Source organism: Myotis nattereri (assembly GCF_964212035.1).
Source record: "Myotis nattereri genome assembly, chromosome: 13".
Taxonomy (NCBI): Eukaryota; Metazoa; Chordata; class Mammalia; order Chiroptera; family Vespertilionidae; genus Myotis; species Myotis nattereri.
In genome coordinates, this window is record NC_138088.1 from 60,666,853 (window position 1) to 60,681,978 (window position 15,126).

The 15,126-nt window shown below is 57.5% G+C and overlaps 1 protein-coding gene across 2 annotated transcripts in view; it reads right to left on the minus strand.

Moving 5' to 3' along the window:
• The window catches only part of ACADSB (acyl-CoA dehydrogenase short/branched chain), a 20,615-nt gene continuing 5,489 nt past the window's right edge, over positions 1–15,126 (minus strand). Inside the window, exons 2-11 of one of the 2 annotated variants that reach the window (XM_081105145.1) lie at positions 11,117–11,276; positions 10,842–10,942; positions 9,745–9,951; positions 9,107–9,277; positions 8,364–8,489; positions 6,168–6,260; positions 4,425–4,514; positions 2,241–2,378; positions 1,512–1,611; positions 1–680 (exon numbers count right to left, since the gene is read on the minus strand). In XM_081105145.1, the coding sequence (XP_080961271.1) occupies positions 610–680; positions 1,512–1,611; positions 2,241–2,378; positions 4,425–4,514; positions 6,168–6,260; positions 8,364–8,489; positions 9,107–9,277; positions 9,745–9,951; positions 10,842–10,942; positions 11,117–11,276 (1,257 nt within the window). In that variant the 3' untranslated portion in view covers positions 1–609. The remainder of the gene's footprint in view (positions 681–1,511; positions 1,612–2,240; positions 2,379–4,424; positions 4,515–6,167; positions 6,261–8,363; positions 8,490–9,106; positions 9,278–9,744; positions 9,952–10,841; positions 10,943–11,116; positions 11,277–15,126) is intronic. The other variant, XM_081105146.1, reaches the window with a different exon arrangement.

The window sequence follows — 15,126 nt, forward strand, 5'->3', positions numbered from 1 at the left end:
GCGCCTCTGACCGCGGACCCCAGGGCTGAGGCTTCGCACGGGAGTCAGCCGAGCTGACAGCCCGCCCACACCCTCCGCACAGGCCGGCCTCGCGACATCTTCGCTTTATTTTGGTAAAATAGCGTTTCCTTCACGTTTACGACTTACAGAGTGGGATCCTTACCTTCCTCCCATTCTCAGGTTTTCACAACTAGAACTCTTAGATTTTCCTACAGAAAGTATTTGTCCGTTTCTACCTCATTTAGCAGCTTAGGGTGGACTCAATCCGGGAGACTTGCCAAGTCTAACAGACATGTCTGTCAAATGCCGCAAAGGAGGTCTCGTGGGAACAGACAACGCCCGGGGTCACCAGCACCCAGCCGTGGAGAGACCCCTCTGCACCTGCAGCTGGGACGAGGCCTCAGACCTTCAGAAAGTTCCGAGGAGGCAGGAGAGCATTTCTCCCCAGATGTCCAAGTGGCTTCCTGTGCCCACGCTGGGCGGAGCTGGAAGAACACAGAGATGGCGACCTGAGACCCACGAGCACAACTTCCATCAATCACTGTGCTGCCGGTGACGCTCCCCAGGTCACAGAGCTTCGGGGTGCAGACGGCCCAGCGGGCCCCGGGGTCAGTACGCCGCGTCGAGGTGCTTCCCGATGGTGTTCAGCTGGATGTTGGACGCGCCCTCGTATATTGTACCTTAAACAAAGGGACCGGAGTGAGGACCCGGCTGCGTGTGCGGAAGGCACAGCTCTGCGGACAGACCTGCACCTGCTCCACGCTCTGCTCCGCGCCAGTGCCCCGCGCCCCGAGCATGTGGCCTGCGGAGGCGGCTGTGCCTGCGAGACGATGGCCCTCCGCCTGGGAGTGGGATTCCGATTCCAGAATCCGCATCACACAGGCGAGGCTCCCGTCCCTGAGCCGGCAGCGCAGAAGCCCGAGGGCCCTCAGGACCGCGGCCTGCAGGGCGGCTCTGCCCTCCGCCTGGACAGAGCCTCGGATGCTCAGGCTCATAGGCAGGTAGCTTCTGAAACTGTGACTCACACTTCAAAGAACAGACAAAACAAACCCCAAATGTTAACGTTTTTAGTAAAAGAAAAATTAAGGCAGATTTTAAAAAATCCTCACCCGAGAATGATTTTTCATTGATCTTCAGGGAGGGGGAAGGGGGGTGGGAAACATCGATCAGTTGTCTCCCATATGTGCCCCCACCCAGGATCCAACCTGCCACCTGGGTGTGTGCCCTGCCCGGGACCTGGACCCCAACCTTCTGGTGGCGGGACGATGCTCCGACCCACTGAGCACCGGCCAGGGGGACCGAGTGTGCTGTGGTTTTACTAGAAGGTCTGCCGAGGCATTTGGAAAGGCAATTTGATGTTTTTAAAAGAACCTGTAAACCCAGTTCTTGAGGGAAGAGGTGGGAAGCGCAGCCAGGGGAGAGGCAGCCCCCGGCGCAGGCGCACACACCGCCGCTATGGCCCGCACACCCGTGGCGGCGGCAGCAGGGCGAGCCGACGGGAGCAGCCTTACCGATCTTGGCGTCTCGGAAGTACTTCTCCACCGGGCAGTTCCTAGTGTAGCCCACGCCTCCCATCCAGTCGATGCATCTGCTGGTCGTCAGCCCCGCGACCTACCAAACACAGCAGAGGTCACCCGTGTGACCACACCACCTGCGCGTCCCACTCCGGTGCCGCGCGGGCGGGCGGGCAGAGCGGACACGGGTCTGGTACCCTGGCCCTCAAGGGAGGTGGAGGCAGGAGCTGACTGGGGACGAAGGGTTCAGTGACTACGTGAGGCTACGGAAGGAGGACAAACTGCTGAGGCGAGGAACAGCAGCCCCGGGACCTGGCCGAGTTCTCAGGCCACGTCTGTGTAACGGTACAAGTCTGTGTAACACGGAGCTCATCTGTGTAACACGGTACACACCTGTGTAACGGAACACGTCTGCGTAACACAGAGCTTATCTGTTTGAACAGAGAGCGCACACACGGGCAGCCCCTTCTGGGTGTTTCCATTTCTCATCATCTCCATGGCACTCACTCGCCCGACGTGGAACCATGCGGGCAACGCCAGCACTCGGACGAGGCTGACTGGGGGTTTACGAGGGTCCTCCCACCAGAACTGGGCGCCATGGTTTCCATGTGGGACCCCGGGGACACTCGGGATCTCACAGAACGAAGGCCCTTTCCGACGGAAGCGCCTGCGTTTTTATTATTTTTTGAATTATTAGCAGCAGCAGCAGCAGCAGCAGCACTTCACCTCGGACGCGTAGTACTTGGCCATGGCCGCCTCCTTGATGAACGGCTTCCCCGCCTCCACCAGCCGCGCGGCGTTGTAGGTCAGCAGCCGCGCCGCCTCCAGCTGGGTGGCCACCTGGGCCACCTGGTGCTGCAGCCCCTGGACAGGAGGCCAAGTTAGAGAAGGCGCCCAAGTCCCGCCGATGGGCGACAGAGACTCAAACATCCCCCAAGGAGCCCACACTCGTGTTGTAAAAACACTTCACAACCTGCCGCCTGCACGGCATGTGTTGCTTTAAGAAGTTTTCCAAGTTCATGTAATTCTGTATCACTGTCAAGGTTGAAAAAATTAACGATCACCAAGTTAACTTTAAAAATTTGAGTTATATTTAATAATTATTTTCAACCTTTTTTATGTTCAAGTGGAGGTTAAACAAAATTCCAGAAGAGCAAAATTTTGAATATACATTTTCATTTGCTTGAATTAAGAAAATTTTCATTCTCATCTAGTTGCTCGAGCTTGCGGTCTAGCGGAGAGAATGATGTTAGCTCAGGCAGAGCAAAACCAACTGCTCTACTGAGAGTAAAGCTTCTAAAAACGACCACCTTGAATCCAGGCCTCACACAGACATAAAACTAATAAGCTGCTTTTCATGATCAAACTTCTAAGTTTTCTTTTAATCACCCCGAGAAGCAGCTTTAGAAATGTCACCCCTGGCCCTTCCTCCCCCCCATGTCCATGTCCGCCGCTTCCTGTGTGCAGAGGGACCACGCCTCCCTCACCCTGCCCGTGTCTGTCCCTCTGCTGCTGCTGGTGTGGCTGCTCTGAGAAAGTCCTCGAGGACAGAAGCTGGGACAACAGATCCTGTAATTCTGATACCACCCCGCATGGCCCTGGGAACTCGGTCTCTGTGCAGAGGATGGCGGTGGTCACGTGACTGTGGGGACCCTGGGAACTTGGTCTCTGTGCAGAGGATGGCGGTGGTCACGTGACTGTGGGGACCCTGGGAATTCGGTCTCTGTGCAGAGGATGGCGGTGGTCACGTGACTGTGGGGACCCTGGGAATTCGGTCTCTGTGCAGAGGACGGCGGTGGTCACGTGACTGTGGGGACCCTGGGAATTCGGTCTCTGTGCAGAGGACGGCGGTGGTCACGTGACTGTGGGGACCCTGGGAATTCGGTCTCTGTGCAGAGGACGGCGGTGGTCACGTGACTGTGGGGACCCTGGGAATTTGGTCTCTGTGCAGAGGACGGCGGTGGTCACGTGACTGTGGGGACCCTGGGAATTCGGTCTCTGTGCAGAGGATGGCGGTGGTCACGTGACTGTGGGGACCCTGGGAATTCGGTCTCTGTGCAGAGGATGGCGGTGGTCAATGACTGCGGGGATCCGACCAGGCCTGCTGTGCTCCCACTTTGCAGACCTTGACCTGACTGCGCACCCCCAACCCGGGGTCTCTGCATGCGTGCGGTGCATGTGCTAGCACGATGCCTGGCCAGCACCCCGAGATGCAGCAGGCCGGAGCGGGGAAGGAAGAGCGGCTGGAGTCCGAGCTCACGGGGACCGCGCAGACCGCGTGGTGATCCCTGTGGTCACTGCCGATGAGCTGGGTGAGCTCGTCAGCTGCCCCAGCCGCCAACCTGCTGAGACCTGCTGAGGGCGGGCCCCAGCCCCTCCCCTGGCAGCCGGGAGCTCTGAGAGCCAGGCCACTGGGCCAGGCCGGTGCCACGCCCACGCTGGCGGAGGGCACCGCTCTGGCACTTTGCTTTCTGTGCCGAGTGCGCCCGTGGAAGGGGCGGGGCAGACCGAGCGAGTCTCCGGAGGACCCTGCGCGGCTCCGGCCTGTCACTCACTGAACACCGCCGGCCTCCGCCACGCGCTGGCGCCTGCCCGCCGGAGGGAAACCGCCCGGAGGACGGGCCTCATCTCTACCCGACAGAGCGGGCCGTCGGGGCGCAGAGCGGGCGGGGCCTGTCTCAGGCCTAAAGCCAGTAACACAGAGGACCAGGACCTGAGCCCAGCAGTGACTGCAGACCCGTGTGCGGAGCTTGGGAAGCCGTGCGGAGCCACCTCCAAGGCTCTCCCAGACACCCGGGTCCCCTCCCTCTCCCACTGGGATCCGAGGGTCCCCCACGGCTTTGCGCCCCCTCTTCACTAGCGGGAAGGCAGGCGGGTCCAGCACAGGGAAAGATTCTAAGGATTATATACCTGAAAGTCAAATAATCTTTTGCCAAACTGCATCCTTTCTTTAATATACGGAACAGTGTAGTCAAAACATCCTTGAGCCAATCCCAGCATCTGAGGGAAGAAAAGATCAGAATTTCTTATTTTGTTACAGAGCCCGAACCTGGGCAGGGGCCAGTGTGGCTAAGCCGGGCGTCAGACTCCCGCCCAGGGCGAGTGCAGGTGGGAACACTGCCTGCTCACACCCTCGAGGACCGCCCAGGCCTGGGGCAGCCCCGCTGCAGCTCCTCCTGGCTGACCACGCTCCGCATCGGCCGAACGGTCCCCGCTTAGAAATGGTCCCTGAATTCAACGTTACGCCGTCATGAGGTCACATCTAACCACGGCATGCCATGCAGGCTCAGAAAGAGCGAAAGAGAATCGGCAGGTTAAGCTTTGGGGGAAATGCCCACAACTTCAATGTTCCATTCGAACACGTCACCTTTCCTCTAGCCGTTTCTTTAGAACTTTCTGGAGAACAGACTATCGTGTGAAAGTGAAAGGACGAAAACAAAGCAGCACTCCGACAGGACAAAGGGAGCGCGGGCGGGCCTGTCACCCTGGAACGGCAGTTGTTTCACCTCGGAACAGTTCCCTATCGCGTGAACGGACACAGGCGGCTGTCCGCTAAAGCCGGCCTCCCTCTGAAAGGCTTTCACTGCAAACCCTGGGAGCCTAAGGCTCTGCGGCTGCAGAGGGCCGAGGACGGGCACCTTCAGACCCGCTGCCTGGGCCTCGGTCCCTACGAGGCGCCCGCCGCCCCCTGACCTTCACTTCCGGTCCGGCTGTAAGGCCCCCAGCAACAGCCGCCCGCCAGCCGCGAGCTCTGCGCCAGAGCGTCTACGTTGGCGCCATGTCTGACGGAGCTGAGCCGCAGGAACCCTTTCAGAAGAACAGAGAAGCCCGTCTCTTCAGTAAGATGTTATCTAGTTCTGCGGGGGGGTAAGCGTCACGATTTAAGAATATTCTGTTAGCAAACCTAGCAGCCGTGAAAAAAATCTCGAGTCATACCACAACATTTGAGCAATCCAACAGCTAGTCTGTATAATAACCTAAAATGTAAAAGCTCTTCTGTTTGTGAATTCCGGATATTCACTGACTAAAAGTAAATAAATATATCCTACAAAAAGGATGTAATTTATAAAACCAAAGGCTTTACTCATTTTCTTAATCTAAGAAATAACCATACCACTTAATAGAAACATGTGCTATGCATGACAAAGGGCAAATATGATAAATGACTGAATAGTTCTCACACCACATATCTATTCAATGCAGCTCTTGTATTTCAAGCGTCTCACACACAAATCCCCTGAATTTCACATGCAAAACCAAGAACAAACATTTCATTATCTATTGATTAGACACTTGTACTACATAGTTCAAAATCACTTCTTCTTAAATTAGAATGTTCTTCCAGAATGGATTTCATGCGTTAAAGACTTGATTTAAAATAAAATACTGCATCTATCACACAGCCTGGACGTCATCGATGCAGGTATCGGGCAAACGTTCATGTCCGAAAGCAGGAAGCCGCCACCTGAGCCCACTGTTGGTTCTCAGGACATCTCTGATGGGGAGCCCAGAGCCCTGTGGGCCTGGAGGGAGGGCGCCCCCTTGTGTCCGCATGCTTCCCCTCTTGCTGGCTGCACTGCATTTCCCCTTCCCGCTGTTCATTGACTGGGGGGGGGGGGGGGGGGGAGCGTGCCAGGGCACAAGGCGACCCACCTGAGCAGCGATTCCTATTCTCCCTTCATTGAGGCTCCCTATGGCGTACTTGTAGCCATGGCCCACCTGCCCCAGGACATTGGCTTCTGGAACCTGGAAAAAACCCAATTATTTCTCAATTTAATTCAACATAATTCATTTTGATTATGTGTGTGTGTACGTGTGTGTGTGTGCGTGTGTGTGTGTTTTAAATGTTGCCCTAGCTCAGTGGTCAGCAAACTCATTAGTCAACAGAGCCAAATATCAACAGTACAACGATTGAAATTTCTTTTGAGAGCCAAATATTTTAAACTTAAACTATATAGGTAGGCACACTGTTATTTACTTAATTAGGGGACTCCTAAGGCTTAGGAAGAGCCACACTCAAGGGGCCAAAGAGCCGCATGTGGCTCGCGAGCTGCAGTTTGCCGACCACAGCCCTAGCTCTTTTGGCTCAATGGATAGAGCATCAGCCTGAGGACCAAAGGGTCCCGGGTTCAATTCCTGGTCAGGGCACGTGCCCGGGTTGCGGACTCGGTCCCCAGTGGGGGGCGTGCAGGAGGCAGCCGATCCATGATTCTCTCTCATCATTGATGTTTCTATCTCTCCCTCTCCCTTCCTCTTTGAAATCAATAAAAGTATATTTTAAAAATGTTTTTGTTGGTTTCAGAGAGAGGAAGGGAGAGGGATAGAGGAACAGAAACATTAACGATGAGAGTCATTGATTGGCTGCCTCCTGACGCCTCGCTCTGGGCCTGTGCCCTGACCGGGAATCGAACCGTGACCTCCCGGTTCATGGGTCAATGCTCAACCACTGAGCCGCGCCGGCCCAGCTGATTTTTTACTTTTAATGCACATTGACTGCAACGCGTGTGCCGTGACCCAGCACAGTGCTCGGCCCCAGCTGTGCCCGCGGTGAATGGCTCCCGGCGCGGCTCTGGGAGAGACGGCCCCTGCCCAGAACCCGCCGGCATCTGCTGGCGACGAATGCGTCCAGAGGCAGGAGTCGCTCACGGCTCCTCAACAGCACGAAGGAACGAGGCGTCCCCAGCTCCTGTCCGCATGGCCCAGTGTGAGCGACACGGGGAGTCGCAGGAAACACGGACTCCCTGTGGCCGCTCGGGCGGGAACTGTCCCGTGGAGACTGTCACCCAGGAGAATGCATGTGTGTGCACGTGCGTGTGTGCCTAGAAAGGAGGGAAGGGGGGAGGTGACCATGTTCACGCATCACTTTCAAAAAGCTGCACCAGAAGCAGCAAAAGATGCACTGGCTTTAGGATAAGGACAGCGAGGAGAGATGGGCAGATGGAGAAAGAGAAGAGAAAGCAGGAAAAGGAAGGCAGCCATGAGGCCCCGACACCTGCGGGCCAGTCTCTCTCTCTGAAGTCCACCCTCACGGCCTCTCTCTCTCTCTAACGTCCACCCTCACGGCATCTCTCTCTCTCTAACGTCCACCCTCACAGCCTCTCTCTCTCTCTAAAGTCCACCCTCACGGCCTCTCTCTCTCTCTAACGTCCACCCTCACAGCCTCTCTCTCTCTCTAAAGTCCACCCTCACGGCCTCTCTCTCTAACGTCCACCCTCACGGCCTCTCTCTCTAAAGTCCACCCTCACGGCCTCTCTCTCTAAAGTCCACCCTCACGGCCTCTCTCTCTCTCTAACGTCCACCCTCACGGCCTCTCTCTCTCTCTAACGTCCACCCTCACAGCCTCTCTCTCTCTCTAAAGTCCACCCTCACGGCCTCTCTCTCTCTCTAAAGTCCACCCTCACGGCCTCTCTCTCTCTCTAAAGTCCACCCTCACGGCCTCTCTCTCTAAAGTCCACCCTCACGGCCTCTCTCTCTCTCTAAAGTCCACCCTCACGGCCTCTCTCTCTCTCTAAAGTCCGCCCTCATTTTAAAAGACTCAACTCAGAACTGAGGGGCGCTGCCCGGTGCTTCCCATCTCCCTGAGCAACACCCCCACCTGGTGGCCTGGCTGCACCCACACAGGCTCCTGCCTGAGCCTGGCCACAGCATCATGCGTGTAAACGGGTCAATTCCTGACTCAGGAGCTGCCGGGCAGCCAGGCTCCCTCTGGCCTAACCCTTGGGGAGCACAGTGATCATGGCCCCGAGCACGTCCTCGTCCGAGCCCACCGGGCCCGCGGTCGCCGCCTCCCCGCACCCGGGTCCGCGCGGAGCGGCTCACACCCGCCGACGCGCTGGAGCTGACACCCACCTTGACGTCCTCGAGGGTGAGCGGGCAGGTGGACGAGGCCCTGATGCCCAGCTTGTTCTCGGCTTTCCCCACGTGGAAGCCCTCCGTGTCCCGGTCGACCACGAAGCAGGTGATGCCTCGGTACCCCTAGGGGAGGGGGGTGTGAGCACCCGGCTGATTAGATCCCTCTTTCCCACCATTCAGGTAAACAGAGCCCAGAAGGGACCTTTAGCGAGAGCCGCCGGGGCTGGCACTGCAGCATGTAGGCGACACGGAGGAGCAGAGGGCCCGGGCTCAGGCTCACTCGCCTCGCCCCCCTCCTTCCTCAGAACCCAGTGGGGCTTTTACATGATCCAGTTACAGAACCACATGATCATGGGGACTCCACGTTTCATACTCCATTTCATTAAAAACTTCAAAGTCTTAAAACTTAATTCAATTAAATGTCACATTCGAGAAAAGACAAAAGTTAAAATGTATTTACTTTGCTGTATGTCTATTTTCCAATTGAATAAAAGAGTCTTAAAACTAAATGTACTAACCAGGTACCTGGATTTCTCATCGCTAAGTAGGGAATGAGAAATGAACCGACACTGACGATGGCCGCCCCGCGGGGCGCACACCTGCACAGCACCAGGAGGCTGGGCCTCGAGGGAGGAGGGCGCCAACCCTGCCCGTGCCGCGGAGGGAGACTCCAGGACAAGGCCTTGGGGACCTGGACGCGGGACGGAGATAAAGAGGACAGACGGGGTGCGGGAACTGACCGCGCCCGGGTCCACGTTCGCCATCACCAGGAAGAGCTCGGCCTCCCGGGCACTGCTGATCCACATCTTGGACCCGTTGAGAACGTAGTGGCCCCCCTTCTTCTCGGCTCTGGTCTTCAGGGCGAACGAGTCGCTGCCGGCCCCGGCCTCCGACAGGCAGAAGCTCCCCACCTGCGGGGCACGCGCGCCAGTCACTGTCACACTCCGCATGACACACTCTCGGCAGCAAGCACCTGCTCAGCCGCCGGCCACGCTCACAACCTGCGCGCTCCCGGGCGGAGATGGCGCCCGACGGCAGTGTCTCCCCAACCCCGTCTCAGGCAGGCTGGGGCCCAGCACACACGTCCAATGCTGAGTTTAAGTGAATCGGCTCCTCCAGGAGAAGGACAGCGCGATGGCCGTGAGCCCTCCAACGAAGGCGTCACAAAATATCATCGGGTCAAAAAGAGTAACTCCACCATCACACGGCCGTTCTCTCAGTTTCCAAGGGGCAGGCGACAGGCAGAGTGCGTTTAGCGGCGTGCACGCACCAGGGGCCTTTGCGGGGCCCGCTCTCCGGCCCGGAGCAGCCATTCCCCACACAGCACGTCCTCCCAGACCGAGCACAGAAAGCCCCGCCCCGCCCCCCGCGGCCTCACCTTGGCCGTGGCCAGCTGGCTCAGGTAGGCCGCCTTCTGCTCCTCCGTCCCGTGCTTCCGCACCAGCCCGTTCACCACCGTGTTCTGGATGTCGCAGATCAGCGCCACGGACGCGTCCACCTTGGCCAGCTCCTCCACCACCAGGACGAGGGAGAAGAAGGAAGCCCCGGTCCCTCCATACTTGGCGTCGATGTCCACGGCCATGAACTGCGGGAGAGCAGGGCGGCGCTTTATAAGTCGAAGGTAAGCTGTGGCCACGCCCCTTCTCAATCCTGTATTTCGCAGGAATGCCTCACTGTATTTACGTATATGACACAGACCACACGAATCTGGAACGGATGACATAACTAAACGCTACGCTACCTGCTTCCATTTGTGACCTAAAGAGCAAAGCACAGGGAAGACGCTGTGAAGACCAGGGAAGGACGCGAGAAGCCTGCCATGAACAACCCCGACGACCCTCACCGCTCAGGCCTGCAGGTGGCGGCCCTTCCCACTGGTGTCACTGTGAGGAGGACAGTGAAGGGGGACCTGCTCGTGGGAACGTCTGCTCGCACTCAGCACCACCTCCCCAGCCAGGAGCTGCCCCTGACTCCTCAACCCTCCAGGGCGGCTCCTCTGAGCCACTGCAGCAAACCCCGACGGTAGCGGACACAGCTGGCGGCACTTCCTGGACCAGCTGGACCGGCGGCCGGGCTTCCCAGGACCCGCAGCCGCTCAGCAGCTCGGCCGGGACCAGGACCCCCAGCTCCCCGGGTGCAAGTCCTCGTTCCAGGAAGAGGAGGTGGTGCAGGTAGTTCACCACCCGGCGCGGGAAACTGGCAGGCGAGCGCCCCCTTCCTCTCCGACACTCTGGCCCCCTCCACTGCCGTCTGGTGGTGGCTTTCTGTTTGAAGCTGGGGGACACGTAGCTGGGCTGAAGGGACAGCCTCAAAGGGAGATGGAAGTGGTCGGGCTCCGGGAGGAAGCAGCGAGGGCGGTAGCTCCCTGCAGAGCTCAGATGCTATCCTCACAGACCCCACATCATCTAAAAGCAGGCCAGCATTTTAACCCGGAAGGTGTTTGCAGGGATGGAAGTGGAAGACATGCATGTGTACCCCTTGCTGAAACAGTCCTTGTATGACTGACTTCTCCATTTTTGCATTTTCATCCATGGTCGAGACCAAAGGAGCAACTTGTTCCCGGGCAAATTTTTTAACTGTAGGAAAAAAAATACCATAAGTCTTTACTCTATTGCTATGACGTGCATTACTTTTTTCAAAAAGAATTTTAAATGAGTGTCAAACAATTCCATTCACGAACGCAGGTACACAGATCCGCCCATGTGCTTGGACCTCATGCCGCAGCCCGACCCGGCCAGGGGCCCACTCACCTGCGCTCTGGATCATTAGCTCCTCATCGGAGAGCGTCTGCAGGGGGGCGCCAGGGAGCCCGCCGCCTGCCGGGCTGAGCAGAGCCTCGGAGTGGGAGGCCCGGAGGGCACCGGGAGGGCTCTTCCAAGCAGGCAGGCAGGTTGGGAAGTTTCGTCTAAGCTGTAAAAACAGTCCCCGTTGAGTAGGGAGCCCACAGGCACACGTGTACACACATACACACACCACACACACGGATAGGGAACACACACCACACATGTACACATATATGCACACACGTGTGCACACACACACACGGTAGGAGAAGTGTCAGAACATCAACTTCTTGTTCACGGTCATGGGAACAAAAGCAAACACTGGCTTCGGGGATATTACTCCTTTGCCAGCAACGAGCTGCTCCGAATGAACACATTTCCCAGATGATTAACTTTTACCTGCAAGGAAAGAGAACTTTCTAGATGGAGCTCATGCTTACGTCCACGGCCTGTTTTGTTTCTTCGGCTGCTCATTGGGAGGAGAGCACAGCACAAAAGGGGTGAAGAAAAGATGCTCTGGGCCGGCGGCGTGGCTCCGGTGAGCGTCCGCCTAGGAACCAGGAGGTCAGGGCACAGGCCCGGGTGCAGGCTCCATCCCCAGGGGGGGCGTGCAGGAGGCAGCGATCCATGGTTCTCTCTCATCACTGGTGTTTCTCTCTCTCTCCCCACCTCCTTTCCTCTCTGAAATCAATAGAAACTTTTTTTTTTAAGAGAAAAGCAGCTCTGGAGTCAGAGCACTGGCCTCGAACCCTCGCACCTCATATCCAACAAGGCCGTGACCTTGGACAAGTGATATCTGACCTCGGTTAGCACCTCCATCCCGGTCCCTCCCTGTAAAGTGCGGAGAATCCCCTCGGAGTCCTGAGGACGAGGAGAGAAGCCATGGAAAGGGCCCAGCGAGGACCCACCAGAGAGGGCTCCGTGGATGGAGATGGCTTTCTGTCAGGTCCGCGGGGTCCCTGGCGGTCAGTCGTCATGACAGGTGCGGTCCCAGCGGCAAGTGACCTCGGGGACCTGCCAGGCTAGGACACTCCCTGTCGCCGTGTCCATTCTACTCAGCAATGGAGTTGCTACAATTTTATTGAAAAAAGAGGCCTTCCCACTTTAAAGACTTATTATACCTTTTCACTGTTCTTTTGCGGCATTTTAGTAACGGAGACAAGGAATCAGTCATTTCCTGAGCGTGAGGACATGCCCAGTAAGGGCAGCTGGCAGAGAAGTGCACATATTATGTGATTCTATTCAGGAAAATCCAGAGGAGGGAGGGCGGCGGCCGGGAGGGGGAGGGGGAAAGGAAAGGTGGGGGAGAGGAGGAGGAGGGGAGGAGTTGTGAAGGGCGCAGGGATGCCTCGGTGAGGAACATCTCCCAGCCTCTCTGGGTGATAGGCGGGCGCACAACTCTGTCAATGGGCTGAAAATCACCGTATCATTCACTTAAAAGGACTGAGCTTCATGGTAGGGCAGTTATTCGGGAATAAAGCTGTTTAGAAAGAAACCCGTGCTTCCCTTTTCCCTAACAAGGAAGAGGCTGCCTCGGGCCCTGGCACCCGCCCGCTGGGCGTCCAGAGGGGAGGCGAGCGCTGGCAGCTTCCCAGCAGCTGCTGATCGCACAGGGCGCCAGGCGGGTGGGGAGGGCCAAGCGGCGCAGGGGCAACAGCAGCGCCTGCGTCACGGCAACTCCCTCCGGCGGGTTCCGGTGACACCCACGGAGCCACTGACACATGGAGAACCGGAGGGAGCGCCCGCTGCACCCACGGCTGTCCCCTGCGCCGGCCATCGCCGCATTCCGCTCCGGACTGAACGGGGACAGAAGCGCTGGCCACACAGAAGGAAGGCGAGGGTCTTCACTCCTCGGCTCCACTTCGCTTCGTATTGAAAGGAGGAGGCAGGTAGTTTAGGGCAAAGTCGCGTGGAGCTCCTCTCGTTCAGAGACAGAGGTGGGACACGAACATCTGGGCCAGGAAGGAGGAGGGACACGGTGCAGGGGGGAAAGTGCTCACTGTATGCTGAGCGAGCAGAACCCATTCTTTAAAAAATGTTATTATTTCAGAGAGGAAGGGAGAGGGAGAGAGAGAGAAACATCAGAGAGGAGAGAGAATCCTGGGTCGGCTGCCTCCTGCATGCCCCCTACTGGGGATCGAGCCCGCAACCTGGGCCTGTGCCCTGAACGGGAATCGAACCCTGACCTGGTTCCTAGGTCAACACTCCACCCCTGAGCCACGCTGCTGGGCTCGATGGTGACTTCCGAGAGCCCCTGCCCTGCGTGGGGGCCGCCATCACGTGCTTGTCCACGGAGCACCCACGGCACCTCCTCACAGTCTGTGCTGTGAGGAACTGGGGTTTATGCCTCGCCCAGCCCTTCCCAGAGCTTCCGTCCCGTCTGTTTCCTATCAATCGCCAGAGCGGTTGCTCTTAGACGAGACGCACTGGTGACCAAACCTGGGGCCTGGGGTCTGGGGACGCCTGTGGGCGGAACCGAAGTCCAGGGACTTGGATGGGTTAGAACCACACCTTCACGTCCGCCCTCTTGCAGAAACGTGTTTTCTTCCCTTCTGAGCGTAGGCCACGAGTCCCGCGGGTGAAGAGTGAGCTGTGACTGTCGCCAGAAGACAGGACAGATGCTTCCACATCACAGAGCAGGGGGTCCCCAGACCCTGAGACATTGTTGGGGCTCATTACTACTTCACAGTCACGGCAGTTACTCAACTGCTGCCGGGTCTTATTTTAGAAGCACCGATTGTTATATTACAATTTAAAATACTTTAATAACTTTATCACAATTTATTTCCTCTGTAAGCCTACAGATCTATGCATTCTGAAACACACTGAGAAAAGGCCTATACACTCTGCTGCACTGCCATATGCCTCTCACCCACGACACAGAAACGGTTAAGATCCCCTGACGGCCGAAGGTTCTGGTAAATCTTTTGCTAAAGTCATTAACTTTGGCCAAAGTTAGCCACAACTTTCTCCTTGGGGTCAGCACAAGGAATGTTTACAGCACGAGAGGCAAAGGCAGACACAGGAGCAAAGGGGTGCTGACCCCCAAGGGGGAGCACCTACACTTCCTCCAAGGAAATGTCCTGCTCCGGCACGAGGATGCTTCCCCTGGAGTGCCAGCTCTCACGGCTTCTCACCAAGTGCGGCTCCTGGCTCCTCCCTGCAGACAGGGGTGTGCGTGCGCTTGTGTGTGCCATGACTTTGACTGGGCTTTACACTACCCCCCCCCCCACCCCAGAGCTTTCCAAGCCCCCCTGCTGGACGCCTGGGGGAGCAGAGCAGGTTTCAGGCCCCACGCCCGCGCACATCTGGCCATCTGGCCTGGCCAGTCCTCAGGCAGCCGACTTCTTTGTGGGTGAGATAAACTCCCCTTCTGCCCCCTTCGCCGCCTCCTGCCCCAGCCGCTATCTTTCCTATCCAGCGCCCCCCCCCCCCCCGCCCCCGTCCCCGTGGTCTCTGTCCGGGAGTTTAGCTGCACAAATGGCACAGCTGGCTCTTTGCTCTGTTTCCCAGGCCCGGGAGGTTAAGCTGCGCATTCTCTGGTTCGGCAGCAGCGGCCGTAACCTTCTGTTCTCAGGTGTCCTGGGCTGGCGAGGATAAGGTCTTGTGATGCACCAGCTGGCTGCAAGCAGCCCAAACTGTTTGGTCTTGTTCCATTTTCTTGTCTGTTTCCCTTCTACGTGCCCAGGGACCTCCCCAGCTTTCACCACACTGCCACACTTCTACCCTTTTGAGTTCTTCTGGCTGGCCCCAAAAGCAAGTTGATAAGAGACAGATTAGCGGGAGAAAAACAAATTACGGTTTAATGGCATGTCCACGCCCTGTAAACAAGGTAGAACACCGAGCACCTCGCCAACACGGCAGAAGCCGGCACCTGAAACGCCGGAGGAAGATGTGGGGGTGGAGCGCCAGTTATGGGCGTGACCAGGCGAAGCGCAGGACACAGCTCCGGCCGTCACCTGCTCGGATTGCTATGC